Source organism: Talpa europaea (genome assembly GCF_964194135.1).
Source record: "Talpa europaea genome assembly, chromosome: 2".
Lineage (NCBI taxonomy): Eukaryota > Metazoa > Chordata > Mammalia > Eulipotyphla > Talpidae > Talpa > Talpa europaea.
In genome coordinates, this window is record NC_140068.1 from 58,031,005 (window position 1) to 58,050,975 (window position 19,971).

The 19,971-nt window shown below is 40.2% G+C and overlaps 1 protein-coding gene across 3 annotated transcripts in view; it reads left to right on the plus strand.

Moving 5' to 3' along the window:
- Positions 1–8,571: 8,571 nt before the first annotated feature.
- RNGTT (RNA guanylyltransferase and 5'-phosphatase) overlaps positions 8,572–19,971 on the plus strand; it is a gene marked incomplete at both ends in the record, with an annotated part of 240,335 nt that continues 228,935 nt past the window's right edge. For all 3 annotated transcript variants that reach the window (XM_084228320.1, XM_084228321.1, XM_084228322.1), the window contains 2 exons: positions 8,572–8,635; positions 17,643–17,752. In XM_084228320.1, coding sequence (XP_084084446.1) covers positions 8,572–8,635; positions 17,643–17,752 — 174 coding nt within the window. The remainder of the gene's footprint in view (positions 8,636–17,642; positions 17,753–19,971) is intronic.

A 19,971-nucleotide genomic window follows, 5' to 3' on the forward strand; every position in this document is an offset into this window, starting at 1 on the left:
TAGCGATGTCATGTTGGAAGTCTAAAGCCAGCATTGGGAGAGTATTTACATGAAGGACATTGGCCAAACTACAAATTAGGGTGTTCTTGCCTACCCTGGGAGAGATGATTGTTAAATGTTCCCCCCCCCCACTTTTGCTTGTAGACCTTTGCACACATGGTTCTCCTCATCCCATCTTGGCTCAGCTTGAATAGCACTTCCTCCTGGAAGCTTCTCCTGGCTCTTCAAGAGTGGAATATTCTTCTCTGTGATTCTGTGGTGACGTGGGCAGTACTCACTTATCATACTAGTTTTTTCTTTTCTTTCTTTTTCAAGTTTTACTGATTTGCCAATCATTCACATGGCTACATTATTTTGGAAGGACAACTTCATGCCTCCGTATGTGCACATGCTTTACTCCTGGTCCACCAGAGTCTTATTTGTATTCTATACTGGCTATGAAAAGTTCTTGAGCTCAGGGGCCTTGTCTTGTTCATTGCTGTTGTTCTCCACCTAGGATAATGTTAGGTACATAACAAGGTGCTAAATCATAATTTAAAAGTGAATCAAGGTGATGGTGCAACCTGTGTTCCTATATTACTTTTATTTCCTTATTTCTCCTAATAAAGTGATTCTAAGCTTCTTCATCTTCCTTCTTTCTTCCTCCTTTATCTACAGCAAGCACACACTCCACTCACATATTCCTGTTCACATTTAACCACGAGTTAGAGTAGGAAAGCAGTGTGTGAGGTGGAAGGAACTTGGGATTTAGGATCAGTAGATACTGACTGTGTTTCTGTTTGGCAAAACCTTTCTGGAAACTTTGTCTCTTCATTTGCAGTGGGGAAGATGATATCTTTCCTATCTTATTCACTAAGTTTTTGTAGCATTAAATTAGTTAACAAAAAAGGAGAAAATGCTTTTTTAAATTGTAAAACACTACATAGAGGAACTGCAAAATCTCTCAAATTGATTTTAAGCACTGCTATATTTTAATAACTTCTTAGCAAGCAAGTGGAATCTGCAAAAGATAAAAGAATGTTTCAGTATGGGGAGAGTATAGAAATTCAGTGGTTATTTTTGGGGGAAATAGGATGACTTTCCTATTTCCCTATATGTGATTAGGTAGAGATTATGGCTTCAAATAACAGAACCATAAATGATCAGCTTCATATACGATATTATGAAGGAAATGTGGAGTGGGGAAAAAACACCAAATGATCAAAGAAACAAATTATATATATACACATATATATACACATATATACATATATATAAAAAGTTTCTTTTTCCTATCTGATAGGCTTCAATTAAGCTAGAAGCATAAAATGATGTCACACAGAGATCAATATGAAGCAATAGAGTTCCTTTCTAATGGCCACCTACCAGTGAATATCTCAAATCACAACCATAGCTGTTTGCCCATTTCTTCCTTTGGGGATATCTTTCCTTTGTGCATGTTAGTGATTAGCTTTCCACACCAGGAAGGTTATAAGGTATGGTCCACCAGTCTGCACCAGATGTCAAGCCCACCAGAGAAATACCGAAGTAGAATGGCATTTCAGCAAGCCTCCAGGGGACTGCGTCCATTGAAGTTTAATGTGTACTGCCCTAGGAACTATCAAATTGCTTTTCAAGTAGAAAAACAAAAAAATCAGCCTCACAGGTGGTTTTCACCCTCCAGATCTGATCCACAAGGGTGGCAGAACTTGGCTGAATCCGAGCAGAGATTTCCCAGGGCTGTGGCCTTCCAGCCTCACACATCACCTTGCTGTGGGCTCTCCAGCCAACTGGCTGTCGGGTTTCGGGCAAGTCACTGAATCTCCCTGAGCCTGTTTTCTAAGCTGTAAAATGGAGAAGGAGCAGTGTCTCTCTCACAGAACTCTGAGGATTCACTGAAATTGGAAAATATGGACACTTTTTTTTTTTAAAGATTTATTTATTTATTTATACAAGAACTGGATACAGTCCAGATGCGCAGGAGGGTGAGAGGATTCACCAGAGACAGAGTGGGAAACAGAACAGGCAGACCGATGAAATACACTGCTGAGGGGAGCAGCGGGCGAGACAGGAGAGGTCTGCCGTGCCATGTGGGAAACCCTCACCGGCTGGCCAGAATCGAACCGGCGCTGCAGAGGCTCAGCTTTATAGGGCTGTGTCAACTGCCTGAGCCACCAGTGGAGGCCCAGAAAATCTGGTTACTTTGTGGAAGAAAAGTCACAACTCACACTTAAGATTTTATTATTCTTCAATGAAAAGGCCGACAATGTTCCATATAATGTAACAGCAGAAGTAAACTTCTCATGGCATACAGAAGCAGATAGATATCTTGTATCTTTGAAAACCTTCATGCTTTGATAGTGATGCTTAGAAAGCAGTTATTTATTTTTCCTTCAAATCTTTCACATTTTCCAGTGAAGAGATGTATGTAAGCTACACATTAGAGATATCTTGCTAGCCACTGTTAAAGTGACTTTTGTTATTATGAATTTGGTGAATTAGGGGCAATTTAACCTTTGGCATAGGTACACACGTTTGTAATTGAAGAACCTGATTCACTGACCGAGTTTCCTGTCCATCCAAAGCAGTGGCCAAAGGGGTTGGGTTACCTGGTTTCTAGCTCCATCTAGTGGTCTAGTATGGTTTAGTTTTCAATTACAGAGAATTTTCTGGGAATTCTAGTTTTCTCTTTTAATACAAATAGTACATCTGACTTCTCTATTCAGGAGAAAATTTTCTTTCTTTTTTTTTTTTAAGATTTATTTATTTATTTATACAAGCACCGGGTACAGTCACAAGCACGGGAGGGTGAGAGAATTCACCAGAGCCAGAGCGGGGAGCAGAACAGGCAGACTGATGAAATACACTGCTGAAGGGAGCAGCGGGTGCTCCAGGAGAGGTCTGTGCGCCATGTGGGACCCTCGCCAGTGGCTGGGGGTCAAACTGGGGCTGCAGAGGCTGCGGGCAGCTTCGCAGCCCAGCGCTCAACTGCTGTGCCACCAGGGGAGGCCCTCAGGAGAAAATTTTCAATATACACACTTTATTTTTTTAAAGATCTACTCATTTATGCATACAAGAGCTGGGGTACAGACCAGAGATGCTGGAGGGGGGTAGGGGGTGAGAGGATTCACCAGAGACAGTGGAGAACAGAACAGGCAGACTGACTGAAATACACTGCTGAGGGGAGCAACAGGCGAGACAGGAGAGGTCTGCTGCACCATGTGGGTTGCTCCCTGGCTGGTTGGGGATCGAACGCACGCTGCAAAGGCTGCAGATCGCCTCATAGTGCGGTGCTTAACACCTTGCGCCGCCAGGGAGGCCCTATACACACTTTAAATGCTGCTTATTATAGTTAAAGTGATAGGCTTATGATTCCTGGAGCTGGTCAGAAATTGGAGACATTCATATATAGAACAGGGTGTGTTCTTGTTCTTGTCTTCATAAGAGTGATCTTTGATGGTTCCCTCGTATTGTAGGTTCATTTTGTTATCATAATCTGAAAAAATCTATCGAAACATTGTCCAGTCATGTGTATTTATTTGAGCCTGTTTTCTTAGTGAATGGAGATATTGGATATTACTCCAGCAATCTACTCCCTTATAATGTGTAAGAGAGGAACAAGCATAGGTGCCCCCAGAAAGGGAAGGCCTGAGCAATATTCTTTCAACATTATAAGAGGTGCCCTTCCCCCAGAGTGTGGCCAAAGAGTGGAAGAGCTGCTAGGCTTGAGGGAGCCATGTCAAGGTCAGTGCAAGTCACATGAACACATTATCAGTGACACGATGCCAACCTTTTCTTTTGTCTCTTTCTTCGAGATGTGCTGTCTGAGCCTTAGAACCAAGATATAATTCTAGGTATAGAAATAGTGGCAGAGAACTCCAAGAAAGCCAGAGCTGGAATTTCCTACTGAACAGTAGTAGAAATGCCACCCCAAAATACACTGCTTTGGCATTAAGGATTATTTTGAACTGATTATTTTTTGATGACCAGCAGACACATAGGAGAAACCCTGTAAATAAAGTGGAAGTTAACTCTTCTGTAACAGAAATTTTAACTTAGAAAATCTCCATCTGTAAGTATGTTTCCCTCTCTGTACCTTGATCTATATAATAAACCTTACCCTTTACTGTGCTTTCCCTGGTAACCTCCAATAACTCTCCCATCTCTCCCCTCCAACATCTTTCTTTTGTCTTTGGTTGAAGATAATCTTTTGTCTGTTGTTGAAGATAAGATTGCTTGGGCAATCTTGGGGAGTTAGAGTTTCCTGGACATCTCCCATGCACACATAAGTATGCATACTGATAAATTTCTGTTCATATTTTTTTTTGTGAAGGTGCCCAAATTAGAGCACCCCAAGATTTTTAGAACTGGTCTCCTCAACACTCCCTCTACTAGCATGCAGAGTATTGTGAATGAAGAGTAATGCAATCCCTTGAAGCTGAGGAGAAATTTCTGTCATTGCCTAAGTCCTTTGTCCTTCCCTAATGATGGTGATGGAAGTTTAGAGTAGAAACATTTAGAGGGAAGGTCTCACAAGCACAAGCACAAGCACAAGAGGTGGGGGTAGAGATAATTTATTAATAAGTCATTAAACCAGCTATTGAATTTTCTAGGAATCTAAGATTTAAGGTAGGGTCAAGGATTATCTGTTACAGAAAATCAACCCAACCTGACCCCAAAGAGATAAAATTCCACATAGGAATGAACCCTTTCACCCTAAAGAACACTATAAAAGAATACCCCTTGCTCTGGCAAAGTGCAGCAGCTCTCTGCCTGTCTGTATCTGTGCAGGTGCCTCTTTTTTCTTCCTCTCTTTTTCCTAATAAATCTTTAAAACTTTTCCTAATAAACCTTTGCCTGTTTGTGTTATGCAGATGTCTTTAATAAACTCTTCTGTGCTGATGAATGGGATGAATGAATGGGAATGGGAAACTCTGCCAAAATTTTTCTCAGAGGGACCCAAGAACTCCAATCATCTGAACCCCCACATCTGAATCCCTTCAAAGGAGAGATCATCTCACCCTAAACCTCTGTCCTTTCCCTAATCAGATAAACAATCACTGCTCTACCTTATATGACATAGAAGAATGTAGTTTGAGACGTTTCATTCAATTGTAGGCTTATCAGTGGACATGTCTTCTCTAAGAACATCATCTCTCAGTGTAAGGATGAGGTAACCCCTTTCCTGTCTGTCAAGTAAGGCCTCCCCCCTCCCAGTTTGATGCCCCAGGTCCCTAAACATAGGATAAATATCTGATCTGAGCCACTTTTCTTCAGAATTTACAAACATATAAACTCTCCAGACATATGTTATTAAATTGATTTTCCCTTTGCTAACCCATCTGAGGCTGTTTTGATTACTTGTCCAGTCTGAGAAGGACCCAGAGGGGTACAGTGATTTCCTTTGTGCCCCATACACTTGTTAACTTGTCTTTTATCATAGGAGTCTCAGCTAAGAAACTCAGAAGTTTAGAAGGAAAATAATTTTCCTCCTCTATACCACCTATTTAGCAGGAAGGGTATTCAGAATAAAAATTAAGTGGATTTATAGGAATAAAGAGATGCAAAGGGGAGCAAAATTTGCCCCCCCCCCGCCCCAAGGATGCATGACTTAAGACAACATGAATTTATTGTTTCACATTTTTGGAGGTTAGAAGTCTAAAGTGTAGTCAGAGCCATGCCATCTCTGACAGCTCTCTGGGGAAATCTTCCCTTGACTCTTTTGGCTTCTGGTATTTGCGGGCAATCCCTGGCATTCTCTAGCTTGTGGATGCCTTGTGTGTCTTTACCCTTGATCTTAACCAAAAGGTGGAGAAGCTGTTTTCTGTGTGTTTCCATATCTTCTCCCTTCTGTGTGTGATTGTCTCTATGTCCACATTTTTCCTTATTATAAAGCACCAGTCACCCTAGTGACCTAATTTTAGCTTAATTCCCTCTACAAAAATCCTATTCTTGGAGGGTCTTTCCTTCTATAAGCTCACATCCTGAAGTGCTAAGGGTTAGAGCTTCAACAAATCTTTTGTGGTAGACAAAAACCCAGAACAGGATTGAATTTATACAAGTTAAGGTACCCTCTATAAGATTAAGAATATAAAATTATAAATATTTAAGCCTTGGAAGGAATTTGTAAAAATAAGAAGCCTCATCAAACATTCTCTGGTTTATAAACATTAGAATAGCTGTTGGTAGGTATGAATTTAACTATGGCAAAGCCACTGGTATGAATTACCAGGGGAGGCATACAAGAGAGTGAAAAGCTACTTATTGTTACGCTCCCTGATCTGAAGTACAATGTGAAGCTGGAGCTCTCTCAGACATGAACATCTGGTTGGGAAAAGTGTGATTCTGTTGTTTAAGGATTGCTGCTATTGTACAACATGAAATCAGTCAACAACTACATTTGGTACTCAGGCAAGAAACAGCAATGGAGTTTGTCTTTGTCCCGAACCTGAATTTAGAATGTAATCCTCTGTGTTTCCACCTCTGCTATAGACTTAACCTACCATGGTCACCTGAACTTTTCCCACCTACTGAAGTTGATAAGTACAGGCAAGAGGTGGAGATGGTGGTCATCAGAATGAGAAGGGGAGCTGGACACAGATAGCACCAGTTTAGTCTCTGCCAGCGAGGGAAAACTGCAATTGATCAAAAAAACTAATGTCCCTTGCTGACATTTTATCAACTTTTGGGAAGCCAGATAGGACATCCTTCTGACCACCCTGAATTGCTGGTGTCTGAATTAAAAGGTTTGGGCCCTTAATCAACCATTGACTGAGATGCTTGGATCAGAAGGTTAAACTTCACAGCAAGGCTGAAGGGGGACTGTTTAGTCCCACTCTCCTAATCTACTCTCTTTTGTAGGCAGGAGGGAGCTATAAGGTCCTCCTAATCTGTAGGCACTGAGGATGGAGAGGGCATCACTGGGCAGTGGACCCTGCTGCCTTATAATCAACTACAGTTGCTCATCATCTTATGACACCACTGGGAAGCTCTCCCTGTGCTTGGAACTGAACTCCTTGGGTGACAGCATGTGTGTAAAGACAGTCTCCAAGGCGAGTCAGTTCCAAAAGGGGAAAGTGCAGTATTCTTCTAGGACCAGGCCTACCTTTCCACCCACTGAAGAGATTTGGGGGATCAAACACTTCACCACACTGGGCATGTTAGAACTCTAGCCTGTGAGCAGAGGAGAATTGGGGGCCATTTAGGCAGAGACTGGTCTGCAAGGAAATGGAGTCAGAGTCAGAGTAACATTTTCACCTAGAGGTCTCAGCAGAACAGACAAGAAGTGTGATTTCTAACTCAGGCTCTCTCAGAGAGACAACCATTGGACTCTATGGGAGAATGCTGGATCTATTGGAGGTGCTCCAGGTATTCAGGTATACCATCTACTCTTTAAAATATACTCCCCCGGAGCCAAATAAGACATAAGTGTGAAAAAATAATAACAGTACAAAGCACAACAAAGCAAAACCAGACAATTATAAATCAGAGACATTCTGCAGGGGAGTGGGAGGGAGGAGCACAGGCGACTGAGGTGATGGTGCACGGGTGCATTGGTGAAGGAAACTCTATGGGGACTACACCTGAGGGGGTGGAGGGGAGCAAATATTGTTTAAAAATGAACAATGATGTAAAAAAATATAAAAATGAGATTAAAAAAATATACTCCCCCAAACCTCATGCTCTTGTAGTCGAACTAAAGCATTGGATTAAAATGAAACTGCTACATTACTATCATGGATGATACCATGAATTTGCCATTATCCAGTTTTACAGTGAATACTCAACTGGGGGTAACTAAAGACGATTTACAAGACAGCCTTTATAAAAGGCTTCCAGTGAGACGCAGAACATCGCCACACAGTGGTACTCCATTGGGCAATTCCTGCCTTTGCCAATTATAGTAATTTTGACACACTCACCCTCCCAGACGCCCAAATACGCTTTGAACCTTTGCTCTAGAAATATATAAGCCTAACCTCTTAAAAATGCTTTGGGATTAATTTCACATACTTCAAAGATCCTTACAATTTCTCTAATGCTCATTTCCGAGATACATATCAAAGCGCACTCTCCAAACTCCCTAACAAACTCAGATCCGGCGTGGGTTTGCGTTTTCTGGGATTACTATCCGCGGTCCAGACGGGAAGACAAAACACCCCGAGCTCCGCCGGGTCCGGAGCCGGAGCCGGAGCCACCGCGCATGCGCACGGCCCTTTGCGGGGCGGGGCGAGGCGGTGCGGTGCGGGGCGGGGCGGGCGCCGTAAGACCCGCCCCACCATTTTCCTTGGCCTTAACTCCTTCACGTCCCTCCGTCGAGTTTCCCTGCCTTCCCCTCTGACCTCGGAAAGAAGGGGGCGGGGCCTCTGGGGGCGGAAGTAGCTGTGCATTGTGGGCTCGCCCGGAGCGGTGGAGTGGATCCTGAATGAAAGTGGCGCGCCGCCCCTGACGTTAACGGAGTGAGAGCGGCTGGGATTACGACGCCACCCCGGATCCCGGCGCTTCGGACCTCTGGTGGCGAGCAGCCCGCGAGGAGGCGGCGGCGGGGCGGCCGGCGGCGGCAGAGGGGGCGGTTCTGCGTGGCCCCAAGACATGGCTCACAACAAGATCCCGCCGCGGTGGCTGAACTGTCCGCGGCGCGGCCAGCCGGTGGCAGGTAATCCAGGTTGGGGGTGTTCGAGTCCCCGCGCGCCGGCGGATCTGGGGGTTACCTGCTTGGGGGGCGCAGCTCTCTGTGCCGGTTCGAGGACCGAGCTGTGCTGGGTCGAGGGAAGCTTCGTGATGAGTCTCTGGGACGTGGACTGGAGCGGGTGGGCGGTGGGCGGGGGTCCTGGGCACTGTGCAGGGGGAGGATTGCGCCTGGGGAGGTGATGGACACACGGTTTGTGTGGTAGGTGCTGAGAACCCACAGATACACGGGTCAGTTCGGTGAAGCTTAGTCATGAGTTTGTCAACCTTTCAGGGTTCTCGGAAGGGGAAGGGACAAGTCAGTCTGCGATGGAGGAGGGCTAAAGAGGGGACGAGGCAGTTCTTGAAGTTGGAAGGATCTGCGCTGAGACGAGGTGTTGGTTTTTTTTAACGACTTACTGTTTGTTTTTTTTTTTTTTTTTCATCTTTATTGAGTTTGACATGAAGTCAACTTTCGAGTGTACAGTTTGGTAAAATTGGACTCCACATCCGATGAAATAACCATGAAACCGTCACCAAAATCAAGAGAGTAAACATAACCGTTTTTTTTCTCGGTTTTCTTCTGTTCCTTTATAATCCCTCCCTCTTCAGGAACCTCTGGTCTACTTATGGCACAAAAGATTAGTTTAAAAAAATTAAAAAAAAAAAAAGGCAACATACGGGATGTACTCTTTTGCTTCTTTCAGCATTGTTTTGAAATTGATCCTTGTAAGTATCCTTGTAAGTTACCCTTTTTTATTGCTGAGTAGTATTGCATTGTTATGGATACACCCAGTGTGTTTATCTGTTCACTTGGGTTGCTTCCCATTTTTGACTATTACAAATGAACTTACTGTGCACGTTTGTGTATAATTCTTTGTATGGGCATACACTTTAATTTTTCTTGTGCAGATATGTAGGAGAAGAATGGGTCATATAGTAGGTGTACATTGAACTTTTCAAGAACCCTCCGAACATTTCAAAAATGTTGACATTTTATGTTCCCACCTTTAGTGTACGAGGGATCTCATACTCCCCGTTTGCTGCCCATCCTCTCTAACACTCGGTATGATCAGTCTCTTATTTTAGCCACGCCAGTAGATGTGTAGTAGAGTTGCGCCTTGAACAAAGTGAAGGTTTGGGGCACTGACTCCTCCTCAGAAAATCTGCACATACCTTTACATTCCCCAAAACTTATCTACTAATTGCCTGTTGACCAGATGCCTTAGCAGATGGCCCATTAGTACATATTTTGTATATGTATTGAATTATATATACTGTATCTTTACAATGCAGCAAACTAGAGAAAAGAAAATGTTATTAAGAAAATCATAAGACAAAAAATACATTTACAGTACTGTATTTATTGATAGTGTAAGTTGATGTCATCTGTTTATGAGACAATCTGACAGTGGAACCGTGCATCTCAAACTCTTGTTCAAGGGTCAACTGTAATATTGTGTTTGATGTTGAGCATCTTCTCATGTGCTGCTTGTCAATTCACAGTGTTTTCTCTAGTTAAATGCCCAGGTCTTTTGCTGATTTTTAAATTGTGTTGTCTATCTTATTGTTGAGTTGTTAGAGCCCTTTATATATTGTAAATGCAGAGCCTTTGTTGGATAGCTGCTTTCAAAAAATTTTTTTCCCAGTCTGTGGCTTGTCTCTTCATCCTCTTAACAGTTTCTTTTGAAGAGTAAGGGTTTTAATTTTTGACTTACTCCAACTTAGAGCTTTTACCAGAAAGTGTTTTGAACTAGAGTTAAAGGATTTTTGCAGTGAGCTATGAGTACTTATAATTATGTACTTAGTTATCCACAATATATCTGTCTTGAAAATTATTAGAAGAGGAACTACTGTAGTCACTTTTTATTCAAATGTTCTCATTCAACGTTTTGTCAACTTTACATTTTTTATATAAAATCCTCAGATCATATAAATGATAGATAAAAGTGGTATTGATATTAAGAGATAATCTAAGTAGGCTGTAGTTTGAGAAAATGTTTTTCTTTAATGAAAAATGAAATAATTTCCTTTATGATCCATTTATATATATATGTTTTCGCTTGTACTGAAAACAGTTGTACTTGATAATCATTGTGTAATAGTTTCTTGAATGTCGTTTCGTGAAAAGACTGACGGAAAAACAATTTTGACCCACATTGAACAAAAAGATTTTATTTGTCCTGCTTTTATTATGTCTTTTCACCTGAAGTCACTTTCCATGGACCCATTTACTATATTTTCTTCAAATAAATTGATTTATAATTCCTAATTTTTTTTATGTCTTCCCCTTAGCCATTTTGACTTTTTTTTTTTTTTTAATTTTCTAGAGGCATGTCTTATTTATTTATTTATTATTTGTTTGTTTGTTTGGTTTATACATGCACTGGGTACAGTCAGAAGCGCGGGAGGGTGAGAGAATTCACCAGAGCCAGAGCGGGGAGCAGAGCAGGCAGAAGGACCGAAGTACACTGCTGAGGGGAGCAGCGGGCGGCAGGAGAGGTCTGCGCACCATGTGGGACCCTCCTCCGGTGGCCGGGGAGCAGCCGGGGATCGAACCGGCACCGCAGAGGCCGCGGGCAGCTTCGCAACCCAGCGCTCAACCGCTGCGCCACTGGGGAGGCCCCCATTTTGACTTTTTAAGATTTATTTTTATTTATTTATGCATACAAGAACTGGGGTGTAGGCCAGAGGTGTGAGGAGTGAGAAGATTCATCAGAGACTGAGTGGAGAGCAGAACAGGTGGCTCTACTGAAATACACTGCTGAGGGGAGCTGCTGTGCCATATGTGGGTTAGCTCCCTGGCTGGGGATCCAACTCAGGCCTCAGTGTGATAGTGCTGAGAATTTAACCTCTGTGCGACCAGGGAGGACCCCATTTTGGCATATTTTCCCTTTACTATCTTTAACTTTGTATTGAATTCTTTCTTTTTATTTGTGGTTTTCTTTATCAAGTTGGGAAGGAACCCCTGAACTTAGATGTCTGATTTCTTTTCTAACCTGAAACATAGTTTTTTATATCCTTTTCATTAGAGTATCTGCTACACTGATTTGTGAGAAAAACAAAATCACAAAGAAGTTCTTGTCAGAGTGAATATTATTTATTTAGAATTAGAAAGAAACAGTTTAAAAAGCAAATTTTAATACAGTCTTCAGAATGGCAGTGACAAACATCAGAATACTGTTAGATAAATTGGACGAATGTGGCATTTGGTAGGGGTAGACGGCAGCAGGTAAGGTGCTAAACTCCAGGCAACTTTATACTTGTTTGAGAAATGGTGTTGTGTGATTTTTGTCTTCCTTGTGTTGGGAATGAAGGGTCAGGGATAAAATGTTTTGCCTTTTCATTGTATAGGAATATTTTGGCCCCCCAAAACTCAACTCTTAATTGAGTCACTAAGTTCACCTATATTGTAATCCCTGGATGGAACCCCAGGCCTCTTAACAACTAGGGGATCTTACTAATAATCACTACTGCTTTGGCTTGTGATGCTTATTAGAAAGTTAAATGAATACAGCACAGAATTCTTGATAAGTTTCTTTGAATTTCCCCGATAGTTCTGTCTCTCTGTAAGCTGAAAGTGTAAATGCCACATTATATATTTTGGAAATGTAGGGTTAGCAATGTTTTACTTAGCGGAGCAAGAAATACTAGCTATATTCTTGGAAGTTCTAGTGAAAAATAGGAAATTATCCCCACTCCCATTTTCTGCCTTCTATTTTCTTCCTCCTGTTTTTTTTTTCTGATTATGAGAGTAATACATGCTTATTATATAATTTCTTTGATATTTTACATATTTAGGAAAATGTTGTGGCTGCTTAAATTTTCTCATTGTAAATATTATGATGCATCTTACTAGTACAAGAAGTTTATTATTATTTCCCTGACTCAGAAAGATGCCACTAATTATAATCTCTATATTATAATCTATAATAAATATATGTACATTATATATGTTTAATATGTATATTCTATTCATAGCTGATTATGAATTCACATTCTCTAATTAAACCATTCTTCCAATGAGAGTGCATGCCTGGAGATAGGCCCAAGCTTTGTTTCTGGAGAATTTTTTTCTCCTTCCGAGTGATAGATTTCAGGTGAATAATTTGAAGAAAATGAGCTTTTCATTTCATAAGGGTAGTTCATTCAATATAAAGTTATTTTGTACCTACTACGTGTAAAGGACTTACTAGGAACTAATGGTGGGCATATAAATACCAGACAGTCTTGTGATAGTGATGGTGACTTTGAAGTCATTTTGCTTAGAATATATGTAAGTGTCTACTTTGTGCTAGTCTTTGGAGCTTGGGAGATAACTAAAATAGAGCACCTCACTTTAAATAGCACGTAGTCCCCTGGGAGGCGCAAACCAATTTTAAACATAGTTATGCTGTAACAAATGCAATAATGACTATTCTAGAATATTATTGAATACCGGAAGTAATAAACTTAATTCTTTGAGATTGGAGAAGAGGAGACGGGGAGGAAAAAGGGAAGGGTTCCCAGAGGAGTTAATGCTTGCATTATCTTGTATAAATACAGATTTCCTAGATGAATAGTTGGGGTGTGTGGGGGTGTGTGTGTAGTATAGAACATGTAATATTACATATTACATATGTCTTATGTTGATATTACACATATATTGATATTTTGGAAAGGCCTTCTGTTACTTTGCTTGTCCTGTGTTTAAATGGAAGGAGACAAGAATGAAGGTGGGGAGACTAGTTAGAAACTTTGTGATCATCCAGATGAAAGACAGTGGTAATGGTTTAGAAGTAGAGTTGAAGATTACTAGACTGATTTTAGGGATTAGAGAGGGGAAATGGACAGAATTTGGTGCTTGATTTAGAATGCGGGAAAAAGTAAAAATTGAGAATTCAATTTCTGGCTTAAGCAGTGGGATGATTGGTATCATTAGGGTTTATTGGAGAAAAAGCAGTTGGAAGAGGCAGTCTTAAGCTCTTATTGCTTGAATAGAGATATACATTTGGATATGTGATTTGGAATTCAAACAACTTTGAGTTGGAGATGTATATTTAAGGATTATCAGCATAAAGACAATATTTAAAAAGTTGGTAGTTGCTCTAACAAGTCCGGCAATTAGGGTTTCCATTTCATGTGTGTTTATTTCTTGCTCAAAGTCAGCAGCTTTCTTGGGTAGCTCTTCTCCAGGTGCTGACTCTCTGGACTCGATGCTGTCCTCTGAACACTGACCTCTAAGGTTGCGGTGGAAAGGGGAGAGCAGGAATGTGTGACTTCTAGTGGATTTTATGGCCAGCCTTGGTAGTGTTCTCACCCCTGCCATATTCTAGTGACTAGAATCCAGTCACATGGTCCTCACCTAACTATAGGAGAAATAGAGTCTTTCTCTCTGCCCTGGAAGAGGAAAATAAATAGAAGTTGGCAAACAGGTAGCGTTGCTTTTGCCCTGTGTAGGGTAAGTAAATGATATCAGGCTTTTCTGCCCTCCCACCATTAGGATGGATGATGGATCTGCGCTCCTGAATGCATGCCTGATGGTGGGCACCTGGAGCAGGGTGTGGGCCTGCATAAGTGGGTACACCCGGGCTGGGAGATTGAGTTTATAAGGGCAGTGTCACAGGGATGCCAGCAGAACCACGAGAAGAGCAGAGAACAGAGAAGAGAGAGAGAACGCCACGAGAGAACGCCACGAGAGAACGCCAGAGATCCCAGAAAGAGTGAAGACTTGCTGGGGGCTGGGAGGCCTGCCAGCCTCCCGGCTCCCGAGCACCCCTGCCTGCCATGTGCCTGGTAAATCCCAATAAAAGCCTGCAAAAGCCACTGAGGGCTCCAGAACTTCTCCTTTACCCCGTCTGCTCGGGTCATAGAGAACCTGCTCTGTGTCCTCCTGGCATAAGATCTTCCAGGCAGAGTGTGTAGAGAGAGTGGAGGAATAGGTCCATGATGGGACAGACAGAAACCTGTCATTTAGAAGTTAGGTTGAAGGAAAAAGAGGAAACGAGAGTTGAGGAGGAATAGCTAAAAATTGGGGATGGTGATAGGTGGGTTGTAGAAATAAAAAAGTCGGATGTAATTGAAACTAAGGTAATTTTCCAGGAAGAATGGAAGTTGTCAGATATATGAGATACTGCTGACATGTTAAGATACTCGGAAAGTTGGTAACAACATGCAAGGAGGAAAGGGTTGGTTAATGGTCCTTGAGAAAGCCAAATGGAAGGGAATCCAGGGCAGAAATGAGGGGACTGGCCTTTAATGGGCGGGAAGACAGGAGAAGATAGAGAAGATGAATTCACATACAGAAAGGCTTATAGGTGAACTGCAAAGGTGAGAGAAGTTTTTGCGTGATGGTTGAGAGGCATTCTTGGATAGCAGTTACATACATGGACTCCGCATTCCATATCTGCTGGCTCTAAATTACGGTTCTCTGCTTAACTAAAAACGTGAGTAAATGGGCAAGTTGCTTAGTCTCTCTTGCCTTGATTTCCTCATCTGTAAAATATGAATAACAATGGTACTTTTTTTTGTTAGGACAAGTGAATTATGTAAAATATTTTAAACAGTGCCTGACATGTGGTAAACATATAAAGTTAACTTTTTATTATTATGGCTTCTGTTTCTTTTTACCGTTTCTTTTCAGTGAGTTATAACATAAAGCTGTCAGTTGAAAAGGGGGTGGGGACATTTGGTATATTTTATGAATGAGAAAAAGATGTGGAACAGAAAATTAGTGTTGTGTGTTAGGATTGCCTTTGAGATTGATAATGATTTATAGTGTCACCCATCTGCTGCTGTGTGGAGAACTTTTCTAGAAGCCCTGAGCTGCACAGGGGTAGGCACAAAGAAATCAGGTGGTTGGCTTAATTGAGGTCTGGGTTTTTCTTGGGTGACTATGATTGAGTAACGGGGGAGGAGCAAGGAGTATTTATAGAGGAGTGATTATGATGATCAGCTGTGTACTCTGACCATTGGCTCAGAAGGAAAGTGAAGACTAGAGGAACTGATGGAAATAGGATTGAATCTCTGAGACAACAGTGAGAAGGAAAAAAGGCTGAATGGGGTAACTCTTCTAACATAATCATATGTAGAAATGATAAGTTAATAATTATGTAAATAATACATAGAGGTAATATAAGTGTAAATTAAATTATTAGTTATGGTTTACTCCACTAATAGAAGGTAAGTTGTATGAGAGTAGGAATTTTTATCTGTTGTTTTCACTGATGTATTCCATGCATCTAGAACAATGCCTGGTATATAATAATCACTCATTAAATAGCTGTTAAATAAAATGAAATATAATAATCTAGGAGAGATGATGGTAGAGGTGGTGAGAAGGGGTCAGGTTCTAGATATATTTTGGAGTTAGATCTGATCGGATTTGCTGATGGATTGGACATGGGATGTGTGAGAAAGAAGAATTAAGACTAACTCAAAAAGCTTTAACTTGATCTACCAAAAAAGTAGTGTTACTATTTGCTGAGATGGGGAACACCATGAGAGAGACAACTTCTGGAATGTGAATATTGAGACCTCGGATTTGGATTTCAAGTCTGAGACATCTTTCAGCCATCAGCTAGAGTCCATGTCAGATTGGTAGTTGGATATGAGTCTAGAGTTAAGGGAGAGACTCCTGTTCATGAGTCATTATTTATTAGCATGTTGATGGCTTTTAAAGCAGTGAAACTAGATGAGACACCAAGGAGTAATTGTAGATAGAAAGGAGATTCAAGGACAGAATCATGGGACGAAACAGAGAGGTTAAGGAGATAAGGAAGAGCCACTAAAAAGACTGATGGGAGAGACCAGAGAAAGTAGGTGAAAGTCAATTGAAAAAAGTGATTCAGTATTCCCTTTTGAATTATAAAGTGATCGGTTGTTTCTTATGTTGTGGAGATCTTGAGTAAAGTGAGAACTAATAATTGACCTTTGGATTTATCAGTGTTTAGGTTTTTGGTGATCTTGAGTGGTTCTGTAGAAAATAAAAATTAAAAAATTATGAAATTTAGGTAAAAAATCTTGGACAGATGTTAAGATTTCACTTTGATATAGAATTTTAGGGACTGATTAGTTTTATTATGTTTTAAGATCAGTTAAAAATAGTGCTTTTTAACTAAAAATAGTGATAGGTGATTTTTTTTTTTAGAGGTTTTTTTTTAAAGATTTATTTATACAAGAACTGGGGTACAGGTCAGAAGCGCAGGAGGGTGAGAGAATTCACCAGAGACAGAGTGGAGAGCAGAACAGGCAGACGGCCCAAAGACATTGCTGAGGGGAGCAGTGGGCGAGACAGGAGAGGTCTGCCGTGTCATGTGGGAATCTCCCTGGCTGGCTGGTAATTGAACCCGCACTGCAGAAGCTGCAGACAGCCTCACAGTGTGGTGCTCAACCCAATGCGCCACCAGGGAGGCCCAGTAATAGGTGATTTTAAAATCAATTATATAAAGTGACTTCCATTGTGCTTATACTATGATTCAGAAATAAAGGCCAAATAAGTCAGTCTTTCTTGTCAAATAAGTTAGTCTTTCTTGACAAACTGAGAATCACCGATAGTTGACTGGAGCGGGAGAGAGTGAGTTTGGGTTAGCATGCTTCTCAATATGATCCTTATCCTGAGATGTAGGATAAGGTCCATAGATGGAGAAAGTTCCAACCTCATGCTAAAAAAACCCAAAATCGACAGTTTTAAAGATTTGATTTAATTCACTCTATTGTCAGCTTTCTAGTATCTTTTTAAAGGTTTGAAGACAAGTTTTAAGGTAGTGGTTTAGAACTTATGATCTCTGTGAAAGTTATGTTCACTTTAAAAGTTCCAAAGCATTATCACTTAAAAGTATAGCTTATATTGAGAGTTCTTGAAGAGTTCCATTTATTGCATTTCTGGAATGAATTCTACTTTCATATAGTGTTAAAAAAGGGTTTTAAGAAAGTGATTTTGATAATTGCTAACTGTAGGGTTTTAACCTGGAGCATTTTCTTTAATGAAAATTGTTATCTTTCTTAATGTTGTTTAGGCAGATTCTTACCTCTGAAGACAATGTTAGGACCAAGATATGATAGTCAAGTTGCTGAAGAAAATCGGTTCCATCCCAGCATGCTCTCAAATTATCTAAAGAGTCTGAAGGTAAGAAACAAAAGATTTTTGTTTCTAATTCATTTTGTGTACTTATTCTTTTCTTGTACTTATCCTTTTCTTGTTCTTCAGGTGACTTTAAACACTTGAAAACATTTTATTAATTAATGAAAAAATTTTATAAAGTAATTGACTCAGAGGAGGTTGTAAAGATCATGTGTAGAGTTCTACGAACCCCTCCCCTAACTTTTTCCAGTGATGACACCTTAAATGATTGTAGTACAATATCACAAAGAGGAAGCTGATGTTGGTACAGTGCTGTTGACCAGATTACTGACCTTTTTTGTTTTTTATCAGTTTTTATTTGCATTCATTTGTGAGTATATGTGTATAGACTTGTGCAGTTTGATCCAGTGTATAGATTTCTGGTGGTGCATCCAGACTCTTGCATCTCTGCAATGGACTCCCTCATGCTACTTCTTCATAGGCAAACCCTTTTCCCACCTTACCCTTCCACTACAACTGCTAATCTGTTCTCCATCTCTGTAGTTTTGTCATTTTGAAATATTGTGTAAATGGAATAGAACAGTATGTGACTTGCGTTTTGCACTAAGTGTAATGCCCTTATTATCCAAGTTGTCTCACATAATATACCGAGTAGTAATCAATTCTGTGGCTGTATCAGAATTTATTTAATGTCATATTGAATGATTAAATAACCATTCAGTTTAAGCATTTTAAGTTGTTTCCAGTTGTGGAGCTTCTGTGAACATTCATGTGTTTGTGTGAACATAAGTTTGTGTGAACATAAGTTTTCATTTTTCTGGGCTAAATACCCAGGAGTATAATTACTGCTGATATGTGGTAAGTTTTACAAGAAAGTGCCAAACTGTGTTACAGTCACTGTACATTTTGTATTCCCATCAGGTAACTTTTTAAGAATAAATGAACTTTTTGAGTTATTTTGACATATTACTGATAGTGTTAATTTTTTTAGAACTACTTTAACAAATTACCACAAACTGTTTGGCTTAAAACAACAGCTATTTATTCTCTCACAGTTCTGGAAGCTAAAAGTTCCAAATCAAGGTGTTGGCAAGGTTGGTTCCCTGTGGAAATTTGGAGGGAGGATCTTTGCCATTTTCTTCTCCTAGCTTCTGGTGATTGCCAGCAGTCCTTGGTATTCTTTGATTTGTAACTCTATCAGTAGTCTGCTTTGTTGTTGACATTGTCCCTGTATGTCCCTTTGCTCAGATTTCCCTCTTATGAGGACACCAGTCATTGAATTAGGACCCACACTAATTCATTATGACCTTATCTTAACTTGATGGTATTTACAAAGGTCCTGTAACCCTATTGCCAAATAGGCTCATTTTCATAGGTACTTAGAGTTAGGACTTTAACATATCTTTTTAGGGGACATAGTGTTTTGTTAACCTTCCATTTTATGCTATCGGTAGTCTATTATTATATGTTATATTAGTGCATTCAACAAGTATTAGTGCCCATTATGTGCAATACTCCTATCATGGGATAGAAAAGCTGCCACTTAGATTTTGAAAACCTGTTACTCATTCCTTTTATTTTTTGGTGTAGCTTTGATTCCTTATATATTTTATTTTAGCTTACTTATCAACTTTTAGTTACTGCTTTCATTATCAATTATATAGAATGTCATATTAGTTAACATTTATAGAGTGTTACGCATTTCTTAGCAGCATGCTTACACAAATCAGATAGCCTGAGTATGAGTTTTAGTTTTCCACTTAGATCTATGTAGACAAATTACATAATCTCTTCATGTTCCTGTTTCCTCATTTGTAAAAAGAAATTAGTGTATGTAAAGCATGTCGAACAGTGGTTGGTACAGAGTAAGGACTTCATTTTAAATTTCACAACCATGAGGTATATAACTATTACCCTTCATGGTAATATCTCTTATATGTCTTATGAAGAAATATGTGTGTGTGTGTATATCTTATACATACACCTTATATATATACCATATACATATACACACACAGATACACATTATCCACACATTCACATTTATACATATACATATATATGGGACTTGGCATTTAAGTTATGCAGGTGTCTTAATTTCCTTGGTTTAAGTATTTCTGAGTATTTAGAAAATTCATATTTTCTTGCTTCTCCCCACTTTTCACTCCTTAATTTGAGTCTGAAGACAAACAACATATGTTCTATTTGTTGCTCACTGAGAAGCTTTATTATGGTATATAAATCTTTGTGTTTGGCAATACATA